The 15304-nt window shown below is 44.0% G+C and overlaps 1 protein-coding gene across 1 annotated transcript in view; it reads right to left on the bottom strand.

The window, feature by feature from the left end:
- The window catches only part of ctnnd2a (catenin (cadherin-associated protein), delta 2a), a gene marked incomplete at both ends in the record, with an annotated part of 202027 nt that overhangs the window by 63093 nt on the left and 123630 nt on the right, over window positions 1-15304 (bottom strand). The window contains one exon of the mRNA XM_079754879.1: window positions 1013-1145. Coding sequence (XP_079611005.1) covers window positions 1013-1145 — 133 coding nt within the window. The remainder of the gene's footprint in view (window positions 1-1012; window positions 1146-15304) is intronic.

Raw genomic sequence — 15304 nt, 5'->3', positions numbered from 1 at the left:
GTATTCCACTACAAATGTTTGTTTAAAGCATACGTTGTGTGTAATTGTCTCTTTAAAGTGGATGCAGGCTGGGGTGTTTGAAACAAATACATTCTTTTGTTTCATAGCATTGTATTATTTCTTGTTGCATCGACCTTGTGCAGTAAAATATTTTTTTAACAAAGACAGAAAGAGACAAAGCGTAAATATGAAACTAATTTAACGTAAGAACAAATTGGATAAATCATGTTGCGTCGCTTTCAAATAATGTTCTGCCCAAGGACACTTGTTGAAATTGTCCCTGACATTTATACTTTTAATTTCAAATGTACACCTTGTAAAGTGCATTGAAATACATCCAGCCATGGTAAAATGCATTAATTGTAAATCTATATTGTATGAGCTTTCTTTTTAAATACATTTATATTTAAACACACAGTTTAAATATAAATAGGGGACAAACAAACCAGCTAAACGGACGTACCTGTTTCCCTGAATTAACGTCTGCAACCTCAGCAACATTTACACAAAAAAGAAAATGAAATGAAAACCCTTGTGATTTCCTATTTAGCCGGTGAAAGGACATCACAGACAAGACAATAGAAACGCAGCAGGCAATATCCAACAGACAATAAGCACTCTCCCAACAAACAACCTTGCCTGGACCTTACAGTCAAGCAGTGTTTGTATGGGTAAGTGAGGGAGTGAGCAAGAGAGAGAGTGTATGTGTGAGTGTCTAGGATTATATTGTTTGAACCTTGTACCCTGAGTGCATATGTAGAATGTGTGAAAATGCATCTGTGGTATGAATATGGATATCTCTCAGTGTATTAACATGTATGCATGTTGATGCCTATGCTATTTGACTCTGCCGACGTAGAAGCATGTTTAGGGCCAAGGTACGGAATTGGTTCTGAAAGTACGATTTGTAATCACAAACACACGCATGCACACACACACAACCCCCCCCCCACACACACACACACATCACACACACACACACATACATACCCACACACACACACACACACACCTCTGCTTTGATCTTGTTGTCTCCGAAGCACAGATGCTGTAAGTAGGCAGCGGCGTTGGACTGCACCGACGGGAACTGGTGCTGCAACATCTGGATCACCTCTGGCAGCTCTGGATCTCTCCAGCCGAACTCCCTGGGGAGACAGAGGGAGGGAGCGGAGTCTTTTTTAACCACTGTACTATCACATTTAGTTATGTGCTTTGAATTCCACGGGTCGACAAACATTCACAAACAAAGAGAGACAACGGGGGGCTGAGCAGCACGAGAGAGAGGGACTGAAAGAGAGAGACCAGCGTGGCTATGAACCGCATTCATTCATGTTGTTTTTCTATCTACAGGTCAACTGGTATTCCACGCATTTTACGCAATGCATCCTACACCTCTATTTCCACAGGCTGCGTGATGAGGACTGCCACATACATTTGACATTTTAATAGATAGGCAAAGGCAGCCAAGATATCCTGCCGAGAAAAAAAAGAAGGTGTCGGATACCTGAAGTCAAGGATTTGCACTCAATCAATTGGAAACCCTTATTTATAATGAGCAACATCTCTTCGGGGGTTCTGGCGATGTCATTGGATAGAAATGTGACCCCTTCAAACCACACACACATACACTCGATTGGCCCAAGAAACACCACGATTTATTTGCTGTTTCAATGAGGTTACCCAACTGAGATAAGAGAGGGTGAGAGCGAGAGAGAGACAGAGAAAAAGAGAGCGAGATAGAGGGAGATAGAGAGAGAGAGAGAGAGAGAGAGAGAGAGAGAGAGAGAGAGAGAGAGAGAGAGAGAGAGAGAGAGAGAGAGGAAGAAGGAGAGAGAGGGGGGGGAGAGTACAACGAGGCAAGATTGAGGTGTAACGAGGAGAATATATAATATATTCCAGAGCAGCATTTTACATATAATATAACCTGGGGCTGTTGGTGTCCTAGTCCTTGCACTGCCTAATGTGTGTTTATTTTTGAATCGGGGTGATGCAATACATCCCAACATTTCCCAAATTATTTAATTATGATTATTTGATGATACATTTGTATTGATTCTAATCAAAAACCAACAATGAAAAACTGGAAGCAATGAAAACAACTTGAGGGGCGAGATTTTGGTAAACAAGTATGTGTGTGTGTGTGTGTGTGTGTGTGTGTGTGTGTGTGTGTGTGTGTGTGTGTGTGTGTGTGTGTTTGTATGCATGTGTGTGTATGCATGTGTGTGTGTGTGGTGTGTGTGTGTGTGTGTGTGTGTGTGTGTGTGTGTGTGTGTGTGTGCGGGTGCTATATGAGCCATGGCCAGATTAAGTGTTTACAGTCCTTTGGCCACCCTTGACACAGATTAATAAATGTCCTTATCTTAAGGAACTAGGTAAACTGGACTCCCAAGAAGCAGAGAGGAGCTGCTCAAAGTGTGTCTGTGTGCATGTGTGTGAGCGTGTGTGTGTGTGCGTGTTCATGTGTGTGTTTGTCCGTGTCTGTGTCTCAGCCATCCCTTTGATTACCTTCCCCTCAAACTAAAAACAACAACAGATTGACTCAGGAACGAGGACCAAGCGAGAGCCAACCAGCGCTGTCTGAGTTATCGAATTCAGAAATGGATCTCTGTGTTTTGGAATCGATCCTGTTTTCCTCCTGCGTGTCCACGACTACAGTTCACATGATGGCTGACAGTAAGCCTGGCCTTCCATTGTGGAGGGGAGAAAACAGATTGATGATCTCGCCTGGCCCCCTATCTCTGAATGGAGAAAGATCAAACCCATTGGTCCCCTGGCTGGTTTGAAATGGCCAATTAGATAGAGATCGGATGTGTGTGTGTGATTGTGTGTGTGTGTGTGTATTTGCGTGTGTGTGTGTGTGTTTTGGGGATTGTGTGGATTATTTTACCCAAGGCTTTCTTCAAGCCTCAAAGGTCATTCAGGCTTGCCTCGATGCAGAAAAGATACAGAGAAATGCACAAGTTTAACATATCTAACAGGACAATACTCTCGATTGCACACCGAAGTGAGGTCATGTGAGTTCCTAGTCTTTAATTATTCTGGGGTAGTGAGAGTGGTGATCTTAAAGATGTGTTGTGGATAGTTCCATGTGGTTGGGGCACAAAAAATGTAATGGGGTTGAAGCAGCCAAAAAAACACTGAGATTTTATAAATTCAGAATTGTGTATTTGTATGCGTGTGCGTGTGCGTGTGTGTGTGTGTGTGTGTGTGTGTGTGTGCGTGTATATCTGGGTGCATGTTTGTGCATGTGTGTGTGCATGTGTATATGTTTATGTGTGTGTTTGTGTCTGTGTGTGTGTGTGTGTGCTTGTGTTTTTGAATGTGTGTGCAATGTGTTTGTGTGTGGTGTATGTGTGTGAGTGAGTGTGTGTCTAGAAACAGCGTGTGCGCTCGCCTCTCGTATCTGAAATCAACCGAGCCGGAAACATCCGGAGGAAAAAGCAAATGTGTGTGTGGCGTTAGCGGGCAGTCAACATGGCTCTCAGAGATAAACTAAGCTCTTTATCTGTCCAATGATAAGTGTTCATTCAGCCAGAATAGCGAGGGATGGATAGAGCAGCGGCTAAGAGCAGGACAGATTCTCTAGGCATTCAGGGATTAGGAATGAGAGACCCTCAAACAGTGCTACTTAAATCTGATGGCCTGATAACATCAAGCCTGATGTTTTGCCCTGTATGTGTGTGTGTGTGTGTGTGTGCGTGAGTGCATGTTAGATTCAATGTTCCTATACATGTAATAGTCATTTCTATATTCATTTTTACTACCATGGAAACCTTTCCATGGATGATCCTCAAGAGTGCTTTCAAATGTGCTTCCTAAAACAGATGATAAAACCGGCCCTGGCATCCCTGGTCACCAGTACAACCAGCAACAGCTCCGACAGCTGTTACCAGGAGCATCTGTTTGATGCTCTGCATTGCTCATTCAAAGAGAGCCAAGCTACTGTATCCCTAGCTAACAAGCAGGTTTCAGGCATCAAACAAGGCCATACAGTCAGTGCCATGTTGCAAACCATTTCTCCCTTAATTTAATTTTGAATCCATTTCTATGCCAGTGCTCTATTATTATTATAGTGACAACAATTACAGTGAAATATATACATTTATTTAGAAAATGTGAGTGATTTATCACTGTGAAAGGCGCAATTCTATTATTAGTATTAATACTATTGTTACTTTTATATATTCTATGTGGCCCTTTACAAGACTAGTTTGCTAGCTTATGTATGTTTAATAAAATAAAAACCTACAAACACAAACACACACACACACACATACATTAACCTCTCGAACTACTGTATATGTTTGTATGAGTGTATTAATAAAATTGAATTCCAGTAAATTATGTTTATCAGTGCCCTTGATAAGATAATATGCATCTGTGAACTTGAACGTTGTGTGTGCATGTGTAACTGTTGTGTATCTGTTCATGTGCCTACATGTATTTGCGTGTGTGTGTGTGTGTGTGTGTGTGTGTGTGTGTGTGTGTGTGTGTGTGTGTGTGTGTGTGTGTGCATGCATGTCTGTGTGTGTGCATGTAAGTGCACTTGTGTCGTCCATCCTACACATGCTCCTGGCTCTGTGGGTGCAGTTAATAGAAAGCACAGTGATTCACTGATAAGATAAGCATCAGAGCTCACCATTAATTAAAATTCCTCACAGAGAGAGAGAGAGAGAGAGAGAGAGACAGTTGAGGGTAAAGGAGCGTATGGCAGGTGACAAAACAGAGAGGTGACTGGGAGGAGGAGAACAATACAAACTAGAGAGAGAGCGAGAGAGAGAGAGAGAGAGAGAGAGAGAGAGGGAGATAAACAGACAGACAGAGAGAGACAGACAGAGGCAGAGAGAGAGGAAGTGAAAGAGGAATAGACGGAGAGAGGGAGAGAGGGAGAGAGAAGGAGATAGAAAGAGAGAGAGAGAGAGAGAGAGAGAGAGAGAGAGAGAGAGAGAGAGAGAGAGAGAGAGAGAGTGGGAGATAGACAGAGACAGAGAGAGAAAGAGAGAGATGCAGAGAGATGGGGAGATGCAAAGGAGCTATGGCAGAGAGAGAGAGTGGGAGAGAGAGCGACAGAGAGAGAGAAAAAGCTGTGGTAAAGCCACGAGTGGTGTCAATGCACGAGCTAATGAGCGCTAGGTAGCGTTCTCAAACACACCGGGCGTCAGACGGACAGTTGGTGGCGAGGCTCAATTAGAGGGAAACACACTTTCCAAAGTGAGGGACGGTCAACGGAATAGGGAAAGGGAAAATAACAGTAATTATGCTATAATATTAACGCATGGCTATGAACATGACAGTAAACACAACGCCATAGTTTAAATATATGAACCACTCAACGTGGGGTAACGGCAACATTATGTGGATATGAAATCTTTTGTATTTTATCATAGATTTGGCTATTTTTGTACCGTACCGTATGCAAGCACAATAAACCACAGAACGATGAGCAGACTTGAAGCTTACACACACACACATACACACCCACAAAAGGCCAATATGGTACCATCTATATTGATATATATTATTCAAATAGCAACAATAAAACCATAATCATAGTGTTCCCCATCTAATCTCCATAACTGTGTGTTTGACCTCCAGCTCGGAGAGAGAGACCCTGACCTACTCTACTTTTCACTACAGCGCTGCCTGTATGGACTATGAGTCAGGGGTGGTGTTGGAATGCATCCACATGCAGCAGTATAAACATGGTCACACGTAGGCACGAACACACACACGCTGGCACGCATGTTACACGCCAAACACCCATATAGTCACACACACACACACACACACACACAAACACACACAAAAAACACACACACATATACTGACCCACACACACACACACACACACAAACCAACTTACCTTCTCTCACATACACACACAAACACACACACCCTAACATTATGCACACAAACACACACACACACACACACGCACACACACACACACGCACACACTCTTCTCTTTCTCACACACACACACACACACACACACACACACACACACACACACACTACATAAAACCTTTGAGTCCCCCTAGTGTTCATCATTTGCTGGAACTCCATAAAACGCCCCCCGTAACTCAGAAGCAGGCTCCATAAATGTTTAATGCCTATGGATTATATAATTTGGAATACACAAAACAACTGGGATTTGCCCATGAGTTAGGGTTCCCAGTGGCTTGGGTTCAGGCAGGGTTCAACCTAAATGCCAAGTGCATTGTCTAAAAACAACACCCTGTGACTGTATGACAGCGAAGCCTAGGGAACCACAGGGAGGGAAGACTCAGGCAGGGTCCAAAGTTATAGAGAAGTTTAGGTACAATATATGCATTTTACCTATTTTTATAGAGGACATTTCTTTGAGTATGCTCAAATTAGTGTTCTGGGCAGGGAGTACAAAGAACGTATGGTTCTACACAATTCTGGGTTGGCTAGCACTTTAAGTAGGATAACAGGGGAGTCATTTGCACACAATAAGCAAATTAATGGTTTGCTATATCACATGAATCATAAGCTTGTTTACAGTCTAAAAACCATTGATCAACGATTGATCCTAAGCACCCTGCATCACACACCGATCTACAAACAGCTTTTAGGAACACTCCCCTGTGTTATTCCCCTGACAATAACTCCATTAGTCCTTGGCCAATGGGGCACCTGGACTGACAGCTCCACACAGGAAGCGTGTCTCGGTAGCCTTAATCTGATTGGACATGGTCTGTCATGTCTGCTAACTGATTGGAGGGGACCGACAGTGGAGACAGTGAGTGTGCATGCAAAAGCAGATGCTGATTAGCATCCCTCACATCAATCATCATCACCGGCGATGCGGAGGAGGGAGAGATGGAGGGAGGGATGGGGTGAGTCAGAGAGAGAGATGGAAAGAGAGAGGGAGACAACGAAGGAGATGGGAGGCATGAGGTGCCTGACTCCAATCGAAGAGAATGAGATGGGAGGAACACCTCCACACCCCTAAAGAATAAGCCACTGCATGAGAGAGAGAGAGAGAGAGAGAGAGAGAGAGAGAGAGAGAGAGAGAGAGAGAGAGAGAGAGAGAGAGAGAGAGAGAGACAGTAAATAGTCCCCAAAGCGATCTTTATGTGTTCTCGATCTTTATGGGTTATAGAGATGACATGAAAGAGAAAGTAAAGAGACATACAAATAAGCAAAAGTAAGGGACCTATTCAGCTGCAATGGGGTATTCTCTGCTTTCACTTCTATAGCTTTTCTGTGATTATGCTGCATTTCAAGGAGTTTTGTGATGTTTTCCTTCCTGGTTTGTAAGAGTACCTCTCTGGCTAACATCAAGGGTTTGGCTTAAATATGATTGCCTAATCCATATCTTGTGTAAATTGGAATGGGTTGAATGCGAGGGTGTTTCATCACTCAAAAAATTGACAAAAGACACCTTCACACAGGAGTTACGACACTTGCTAGCATGAAATGACTTCAATTCTGCAGATTATTCTGGGCAGAGAAGGCTATCATCCCTCATTTCAGTCTGAACATTACAAATAATAGAAAGCATACTTGAATCATCTCAGGATCTGAGAAATGTATCTGATCTCTGTGGTGATGAAGAAGGTGTAGGATGGCAGTATACCCAGACTGCAAGAACCTCCTTTAGGCCAAGCTAGCTCTACCACCGACCTCGTACAGAGTAAGATGAGGGGTGACCGAAACAGATGTTCTAGCAAATCTTGAAAGCATATGTAAACTTTACACTCACAAAAGCAGTGAACGGAGAACTTTTCAAATATCGTCTGTTAAATAATTGTTCAGTCAGTCGAAGCTTCTGAGCCGCTAACCCCACTAACCTTTGCCGTTCGCTCCTCTTTCTCCTCCTATTTACTGTATATGGGTTATTTATTTCACCCTCTGTTCTTACACTCAAATCTCGAAGCATTTGAACCCAAATCCCTCACCAAACCCACCTTTTCTCCTATCTGCACTCGATGGCTCCAGTGTGCTTTCATCCCCTCCCATTTGTAACCTCAGTTCCATTGCTGACCTTTTCCTTGAACCACATTATATATTATTCTTCCACCATCTTGCTCGCCTGCAGCCATCCCTCTCACCTCCTCCTCAGACCACTGAAACACTCGGTCCATCACCTCAGGACGAGGCCGCCATCCTCTACCGCGTATCCGACAACGTTCTCCTCAAACTTCAACAAATCCAGAATTCTGCTTCTCTTCTGCTCACTGCCTCACACACACCCACGCACTCCCTCCCTCAATAATAATAATAATTGATCCGTTTCTTATAGTGCTTTTCTAAATACTCCAAGACGCTTTACAAATACGAAAGGAATACATACAGACAGTACAGACACTCAATCAAAAGGAAAAAAAATTAACAACACCAAAACAATAGGCAACACATTGAGAGAGCGGGAGAGGGTGGAAGATGGCGGAGGATGATTTGTCAAATGTTGTAGGTGGTCCTGAAGAGGTAGATACTCACCCCCTCACTCACTCGCTCACTAGCGCATCAGCGACCAAAACCTCTGGTAGCTTCCTCCATCAAACAACAAAGACACTTCACAATATTCCTCCTGACCTGCACATCTCTTCTCCCTGCCCACTCTTTCTTCATTCCCTGGCTCAACTCCTAAAAAGCAGTTCTTTTTAATTGATTACAATGTGTATTCTTGCCAGCTCTGTGCCACTATCTCTCGTTCTGTCTACATGTCATGTTTTATTAACGTTTCTTGCTGTTTATTGATATAAAAAACCTAGAATTTTTATGATCATTTCACTGCTGAACATGTATGTAATTAGCATGTCAGCATGTTCAGCATACGAGCGGGCTGAAAGTGTGTCCAGCCCGTGTCAACGTTCTCATTCAAACAACGCGGCCACAGCAACACCTCCAGCAAAAGAAACCATCAACCAAACAGAAATAGACTCCTCGTGCGGGAGTCTATTAGCAGGCTGATCTCCCAAGGTAAAGTCAATAAGGAACCGGAGTCTCCCGCAATCCCCGGGATGAACAGGGAACAGGCCGCCCGGAATGAGATGCGGGTAAACAAGGACTCGGCCTGTTTAATTAAAACACTGCATCTCATTAAGATGTTATCCACAAAACCAGCAGTGCGGATTCACAAGTCAGCGCCGACTGGTTTATTGTTGTTTATTCAATCTTTTTTGCGATTCAACACATTTGAATGCAACGCCGATGTTTCCATCCTCCCCCCCCATACACACACACACACACACAAAGCCCATCATCACGCTTGGACAGCCGATGACAATGCATCGAGTCCCACTGTGAAAATGAAATGCCATTCAAATGCCACCTATTAAAGTCCATGCATTACACTCAAAGCTTTGCATGTAGCATGATAAGATGAACACAGAGGTAGGGCAGTGATTGAGCAACAGCTTCCAGTGGCGATGGAGGAACAGTGTTTACTTTCTGTTGTCGTCGGTGTCAGGCCACATATTATCAGCGGAACGCTTTATTTACTTCTGGAACCACAAACTTGATGGGAGCAGACAGTGTTTGCTGCCCTGCCTTGCCAAATTATCGTCACCATCAGCAATTAAAGCGAAGCCAGGGCCAATTATTTGCTGTTGTGGTTTCCCTCTGGTCAAAGGCACTGACTTGTGATCCGTCTTCATTGTGTTTTTTTCAGAGCTTGCCTCTCCAGCTGGGTCCCTAACGTGTGACTGTCGGGTGAATGAAAAAACTGTTTTGAACTGCACAACTTATAACAGCAAGTTCTTGTTGCTATATCAAAGAGGGTTTTCATGGCTTTGCACTGCCTATAAAATCAGAATGCCATCAGTACCTTTGGAGTGCATACACCTGTAGGTCATGTCTTGCAGGTCAATTCTATTCTAGAAAGCGATTAAATGCTTCCATTCATCAAAAAGTTAAAAAGAAAAATTATTATCTATGAGTGCGTCAGCAGGAATTAACACACCTGGCCTCTCCTCTCCTCTATTCTCCACTTTACTATTCTCTCCTCCCCACTTCTTCCCTTCCCTCCCTCCTTTCCCCTATTCCCTGCATTATATTCTCTCCTGTCCTCTCCATTATTCTCATCTTCTATCCATTACTCTCACCTCACTGCTCCCTTTTCTCCTCTCTCCACCTCCTCCGTCCTCTTCTTCTTTCCAATCCACTCCTCCCCTATTCTCCCCTCCACTCCTCTACTCTCCACTGTACTCTCCTCCCTTCTATTCTGCTCTCCCCTCCTCTCTTCTCCTCTCCCCTATTCTCTCCTTCCTTCTCGTCCGCTCTCCCTTCCGTTCCTCTCCCCTCCCCTTTTATGTCCTCCCTTCCTGTCTTCTCTCCCCTTCTCTCAACTCCTCTCCCCTATTCCCCTCTGCTCTCCAACATTATCCCCTCTCCATGGCCCTGGCCTCCTATTCTCCCACCTCCACTCCTCTGTTATTCTCTCCTCTCTGTTCCTCCTCTATTTCCTCTCTAGTGTGAAGCGTGACAGCCAAGTGGGAAATGACTCTGCAAAACACACACACACACACACACACTCAGTCACACACGCAGTCTCTCTGGCAGCGCGGCATTAAGTCGAGAGAATGTAGGATTATCCCATGGCTAAATTCACCGCGGTGACAGTGAGAGAGACAGACAAGAGAAAGAGAGGGAGAAAAATAAGGCATGAAGAACATGAGCGCGGGGTAAAGGGGTGTGAAAGTAAACGTTGTACAGGAGTATGACAGTCGAGAGTCAAGACGGAGTAAACACTGGGATGTGTGTGCAGACAGCGGTGCTACTTCTGTGTTGAAATATGTCTGTTGGTTTTGTTTAACGTCCCCCGACACATTCGCTCACACACACACACCGAATTGAATAAAAGTAACAATTACGGTGTGAATTAATTTCTTAATTTCATCATTTATAATTTATCGTTGCTGTTGCCTCATCACAACGCTTTCCGCATGTAATATCCATCCTTTTCTGTCTCCGTCTCAGTTCTGCTGGGTAGACAAATCTGGAATTCTTCCCGGAAACCCACGTTACCCAAACAAACTGATAAAGACACACACACACATGCCCAGTCAAATGCTCATGCACAGGCGCACACATACACACACACACACAGACACACAAGGAAAGAAAAATCAATACAGTTCCAGCAAAACCTCTATGACTGTAGATGTGTGGTTGTTGATGGTTTTCTGTGCATGTGTGTGTGTGTGTGTGTGTGTGTGTGTGTGTGTGTGTGTGTGTGTGTGTGTGTGTGTGTGTTTGTGTGTGTGTGTGTGTTCCTGTCTGTGTCTGCGTGTGATTATAGGGAGCTTTAGACAGAGTGCAATTGAATGTAGAGGGGGGTGAATGGAGGCAGACATGGAGATGTCTGTTCGCTGCTGGTGATGGTGATGATGATGATGATGATGATGACGAAGGTAATGATGATGTGTGACGAGGAAACAATGACACGCCGGCCAAAGTCGAGCACGAAACAGAATGCTGACAACCCCCCGGATTGATTTATTTTCTGTTAACATGACACCTTTTTTTATCACTTTCCATTTCAACGCACGACACCACAATCATTTCAAAAGTCATTCGAAAAGTATCACGACAGAGGCCTACCATTTCGAAACGTCACTCCTTCAAAAATGAGGCCCTCACACCCAAGCACTCAGTAAATACGTTTTTTACTTTGCTGCAAAGTCCATCTCTGTAACCTTGTTTATTAACAATTGCAAGATGGAGGAGCTCTTGGCTTGACTGTGTCTCTTGACGGATGCATAAGGGTCCAAATTCATCTATCATCATCTGTCGTTGCCTTTCGACAGCGCGACACGCTCGCACCGAGACAGCGACTCATCCATTTATTATGCACACTTCTTTTTCCCTTGTTGTATGTAACGTTTTAACGCGTGCGGGTATATGTGTGTGCCAACACACTTGTGTGCTGTCATTAACACATTAAAGGCAAAGTGCATGACATTGGCGGGTTTTGTGATGCTAACGCAGTGCAGGGGGAAAACTTTACGGGGAGGACAGCCCAGAGCCCTTATTTGTCAGTCAGGATAAACACAAAAGGCCTGCACACAATAGTTGGTTTGAGCAATTAGCTGAAGAGACAGAAAGAAAGGCCTTGATAGAATAGGGCGTTTTGCAGACAGTGAGGTGCAATTTTGCACGCTCACGCACGGGAGATTGGGCCCATTCAATGACTGTGTTCAATGTAAACGCAGCGATGCAGGCACAAGTACGCATAACATACATATACACACCCATGCACGCACACACACACACACACTCACAAACAGACACATACACACCGCAGACAAACACACACAAAGGCGGGCATCCAATCCATTCACACTGTGAACTCTGCATTTGAGGTGAAACGCAGGCATCCGGCTAAAAATACAAAAACCTGTATGTCCTCAATAAACATCCATAGTAAAAGCCATCCCCGCACACACGCACACGCATACACAAACACGCCTGGCTATTATTTCCAAATTTGCTGATCTGTAATTTTCAGCGGCCGAGTGTGGCAGCCCCCCGTCGCCTCAAGGCAATAACTGGATGTTTACACAGCCAAACAATGGGCCCCTGGAACACCTCCTCACTCAAACATTCATTAGGGCCCCCGGTACACAATGAGCTGACCTCAGACATTACACTGTTTCATGCAAACCCCGGTCGTTACCGCCCGACCATGCCCTCTACTGTATCCAAAACTAGAATGAACAAAATCATTAACAACGATATATAAACGAGGAAAATCGTTTTTCGTTCGGGGTTAGGTGGGATTAAGTGGCGAAGCGATATTGAAAACAAAATACAGTGAGTGTTTGTAAATGCAAGCCGGTGGGAAATAAATGTGTGGAGGACGGACTCCAAGGGTGTTCGACTCCAAGCCAAAAGGTACTGGGTTCGATTCCCAATTTATGTACGATCCCTGTACCTTAGCCCTGCTCATTAAGAACCTATACCTGAAGTCACTGCAAGTTGGCTTTGATAAATGCATCTGTTACATTAAGCAAAAAGTGAAATGGCGTATCTCCTGTGTTACTGTGTATACAGTAAACCACAGACCTATAGTATATATGTATATAATTCATATATATGAGTCGTGCTGAAAACCTAAGCATAAGTAAGTATGAAAACCACATATTGTACACGATAGCAAGGTTATCGTGTACAATATGTAACATGAGGAATTCAAAAAAGTGTGTCTGGTATCCATCCTCTTCATTTATTGTAAAAAAAAAAGGATCTTACAGTCAAAGGGACGATTCAAGGCAATATCGTTCGCTGTTCCAGAAAACTTCTCAACCCAAGCTTAATCTTGTCACACACCTACGTCTTTTAACCGTTAAAAGAGGCAACAACGATGCCGAACAACCATCTTCGCTTTGTGGTGATTTCCCCTTAACTATGCGATAACAGTTACCACTATTATGCTATTACCTAAACGCTGACAACCCACACACCTAAGAGCCTCTGTAAATTGAATACGATGCCTTAGCACTTTAATCTGAGGAGGAAAATAATCACCAGGGTCTTGTCTGTTTCGCCAAGAGCTTAAAAGATAGTCAACAAATTGCCCCGGAAAACGGCTGTCCCGGAACTTAACTGAGCTTGATTCAAACGATTCTCTGATGGTTGAATGCTTCTCTTTCATGTCAGAGAATTTGACAGGCAGAGAGAGCGCCGACATCAAACATGGAACATCTAAAACACATCTGACTGAATTAGCGTGTAAATATCAACACAAACACCCAATATTGAGGACACACAAACTCACACAGACAAAATCTAAGATTGGATTTGTTGACGAGCTTGCTGAGAATTGTTATTCTCAGCAAGTTATAATTTGCTGCTTTGTTGTTTTAATTGTTATTCTTAAATCACGTGCGACTTGCATGTGCGGAAATGTTAGTGCATTAAAGTGTCGCTGCCGCAAAGACACGAGCAGGGAAGGTGAGCTATTTTTATTAGCCAGATGCTAATGAGAAAGACACCCGGAGCATGTGTGCAGGTGTGTGTGTGACAGTGTGAGAAAGTGTGTGTATGTGTACAGATTATACATGCACATGTTTAATCACCATCAGCTAATGAACATGTGATGTAGAGTGTATGTTGTTTGAAGTGTGTGCGACAACTTCATTGGACACCACTGAATCCAATGAAGGTAACCTAGAAAGATGCTTTGATTGCATGTATCATTATGTGTGTGTGTGTGTGTGTGTGTGTGTGTGTGTGTGTATGTGTGTGTGTGCCTGCACATGCATGCATGTGTCAGTATGATGAAATCGTGTACTATCTTCCGAAGGCAGAGGTCACAGGCCTGCCTTGACACTAAGCATGTATCCTAGATTGAACACGCATAAAGACAAGTGATGAATCGACAAACCCATTCATAATCTTGTTTGTGCACACACGCACACACACACACACACACACACACACACACACACACACACACCCACACACACACACACACACACACACACACACACACACTGGATACACTATCACAAACCTGACTGCAGGTTTAAATCTTTCACTCTGCTGGCCAAATATCATTTGGGCAAGTCATTTTGAAATGGGAAACAAAAAAAAACCTACAAAAGAGACTTTAAAATTATTATAATGCATTATGTCCTATAAGATCTTTACCCACTCTATTTACAAGTGGTGGTTTGTGACCATCACTCTCACCAATTCTAGTCCTTGGTGATGCTTTATAACCTGTATTATGTGCAGAGGAACCTGAGAGCCAAGGAGCACTGGGACAACAAGCGAGTAAGGAGGCCCCCCCACTCGGAGCCAAACCCCCAAATAGGGCCCTGTCATTGAATGGTTTACAATGGGCTGGGTGTTACACCAACACACACACACACACACATGTACACGCACACACACACACACACACACACAGACACACACGCGTACACACACAAAGAAGCACAGACACACACATAAACACATACTCTTCCACACACACACAACTCCAACACACATAAAACACAGAGAAAGGCATAAAGTACAGCAGAATACTGTCCCTCCCTCCCATTTTTCCTTCAGCCTCACTACACCTTTCATCCCTCTCCACACTCTCTATCTCACCGCTGCTTTTATCGCGAGCGGTGCAACTTGTTGCCTTGGCCCCCCACTTATCCCACCCCTTACAGTAATGGTTTACAGCGGGAATGGATGCAACCGTAGGCCCATCTGCACCTTGGTTTTTCACACTGCACCACGGAGGGAGAGCGAGAGGCAAGAGGGCGAGCGAGAGAGCGAGAGAGTGAGACACACACACATACAGAGGGAGAGAGAGGGAGAGAGACGGACAGAG

The sequence above is a fragment of the Pollachius pollachius genome (genome assembly GCF_949987615.1).
Source record: "Pollachius pollachius genome assembly, chromosome: 17".
Lineage (NCBI taxonomy): Eukaryota > Metazoa > Chordata > Actinopteri > Gadiformes > Gadidae > Pollachius > Pollachius pollachius.
Note: the sequence above shows the minus strand (reverse complement) of the source record. Positions and strands in the feature narration are given on the sequence as shown.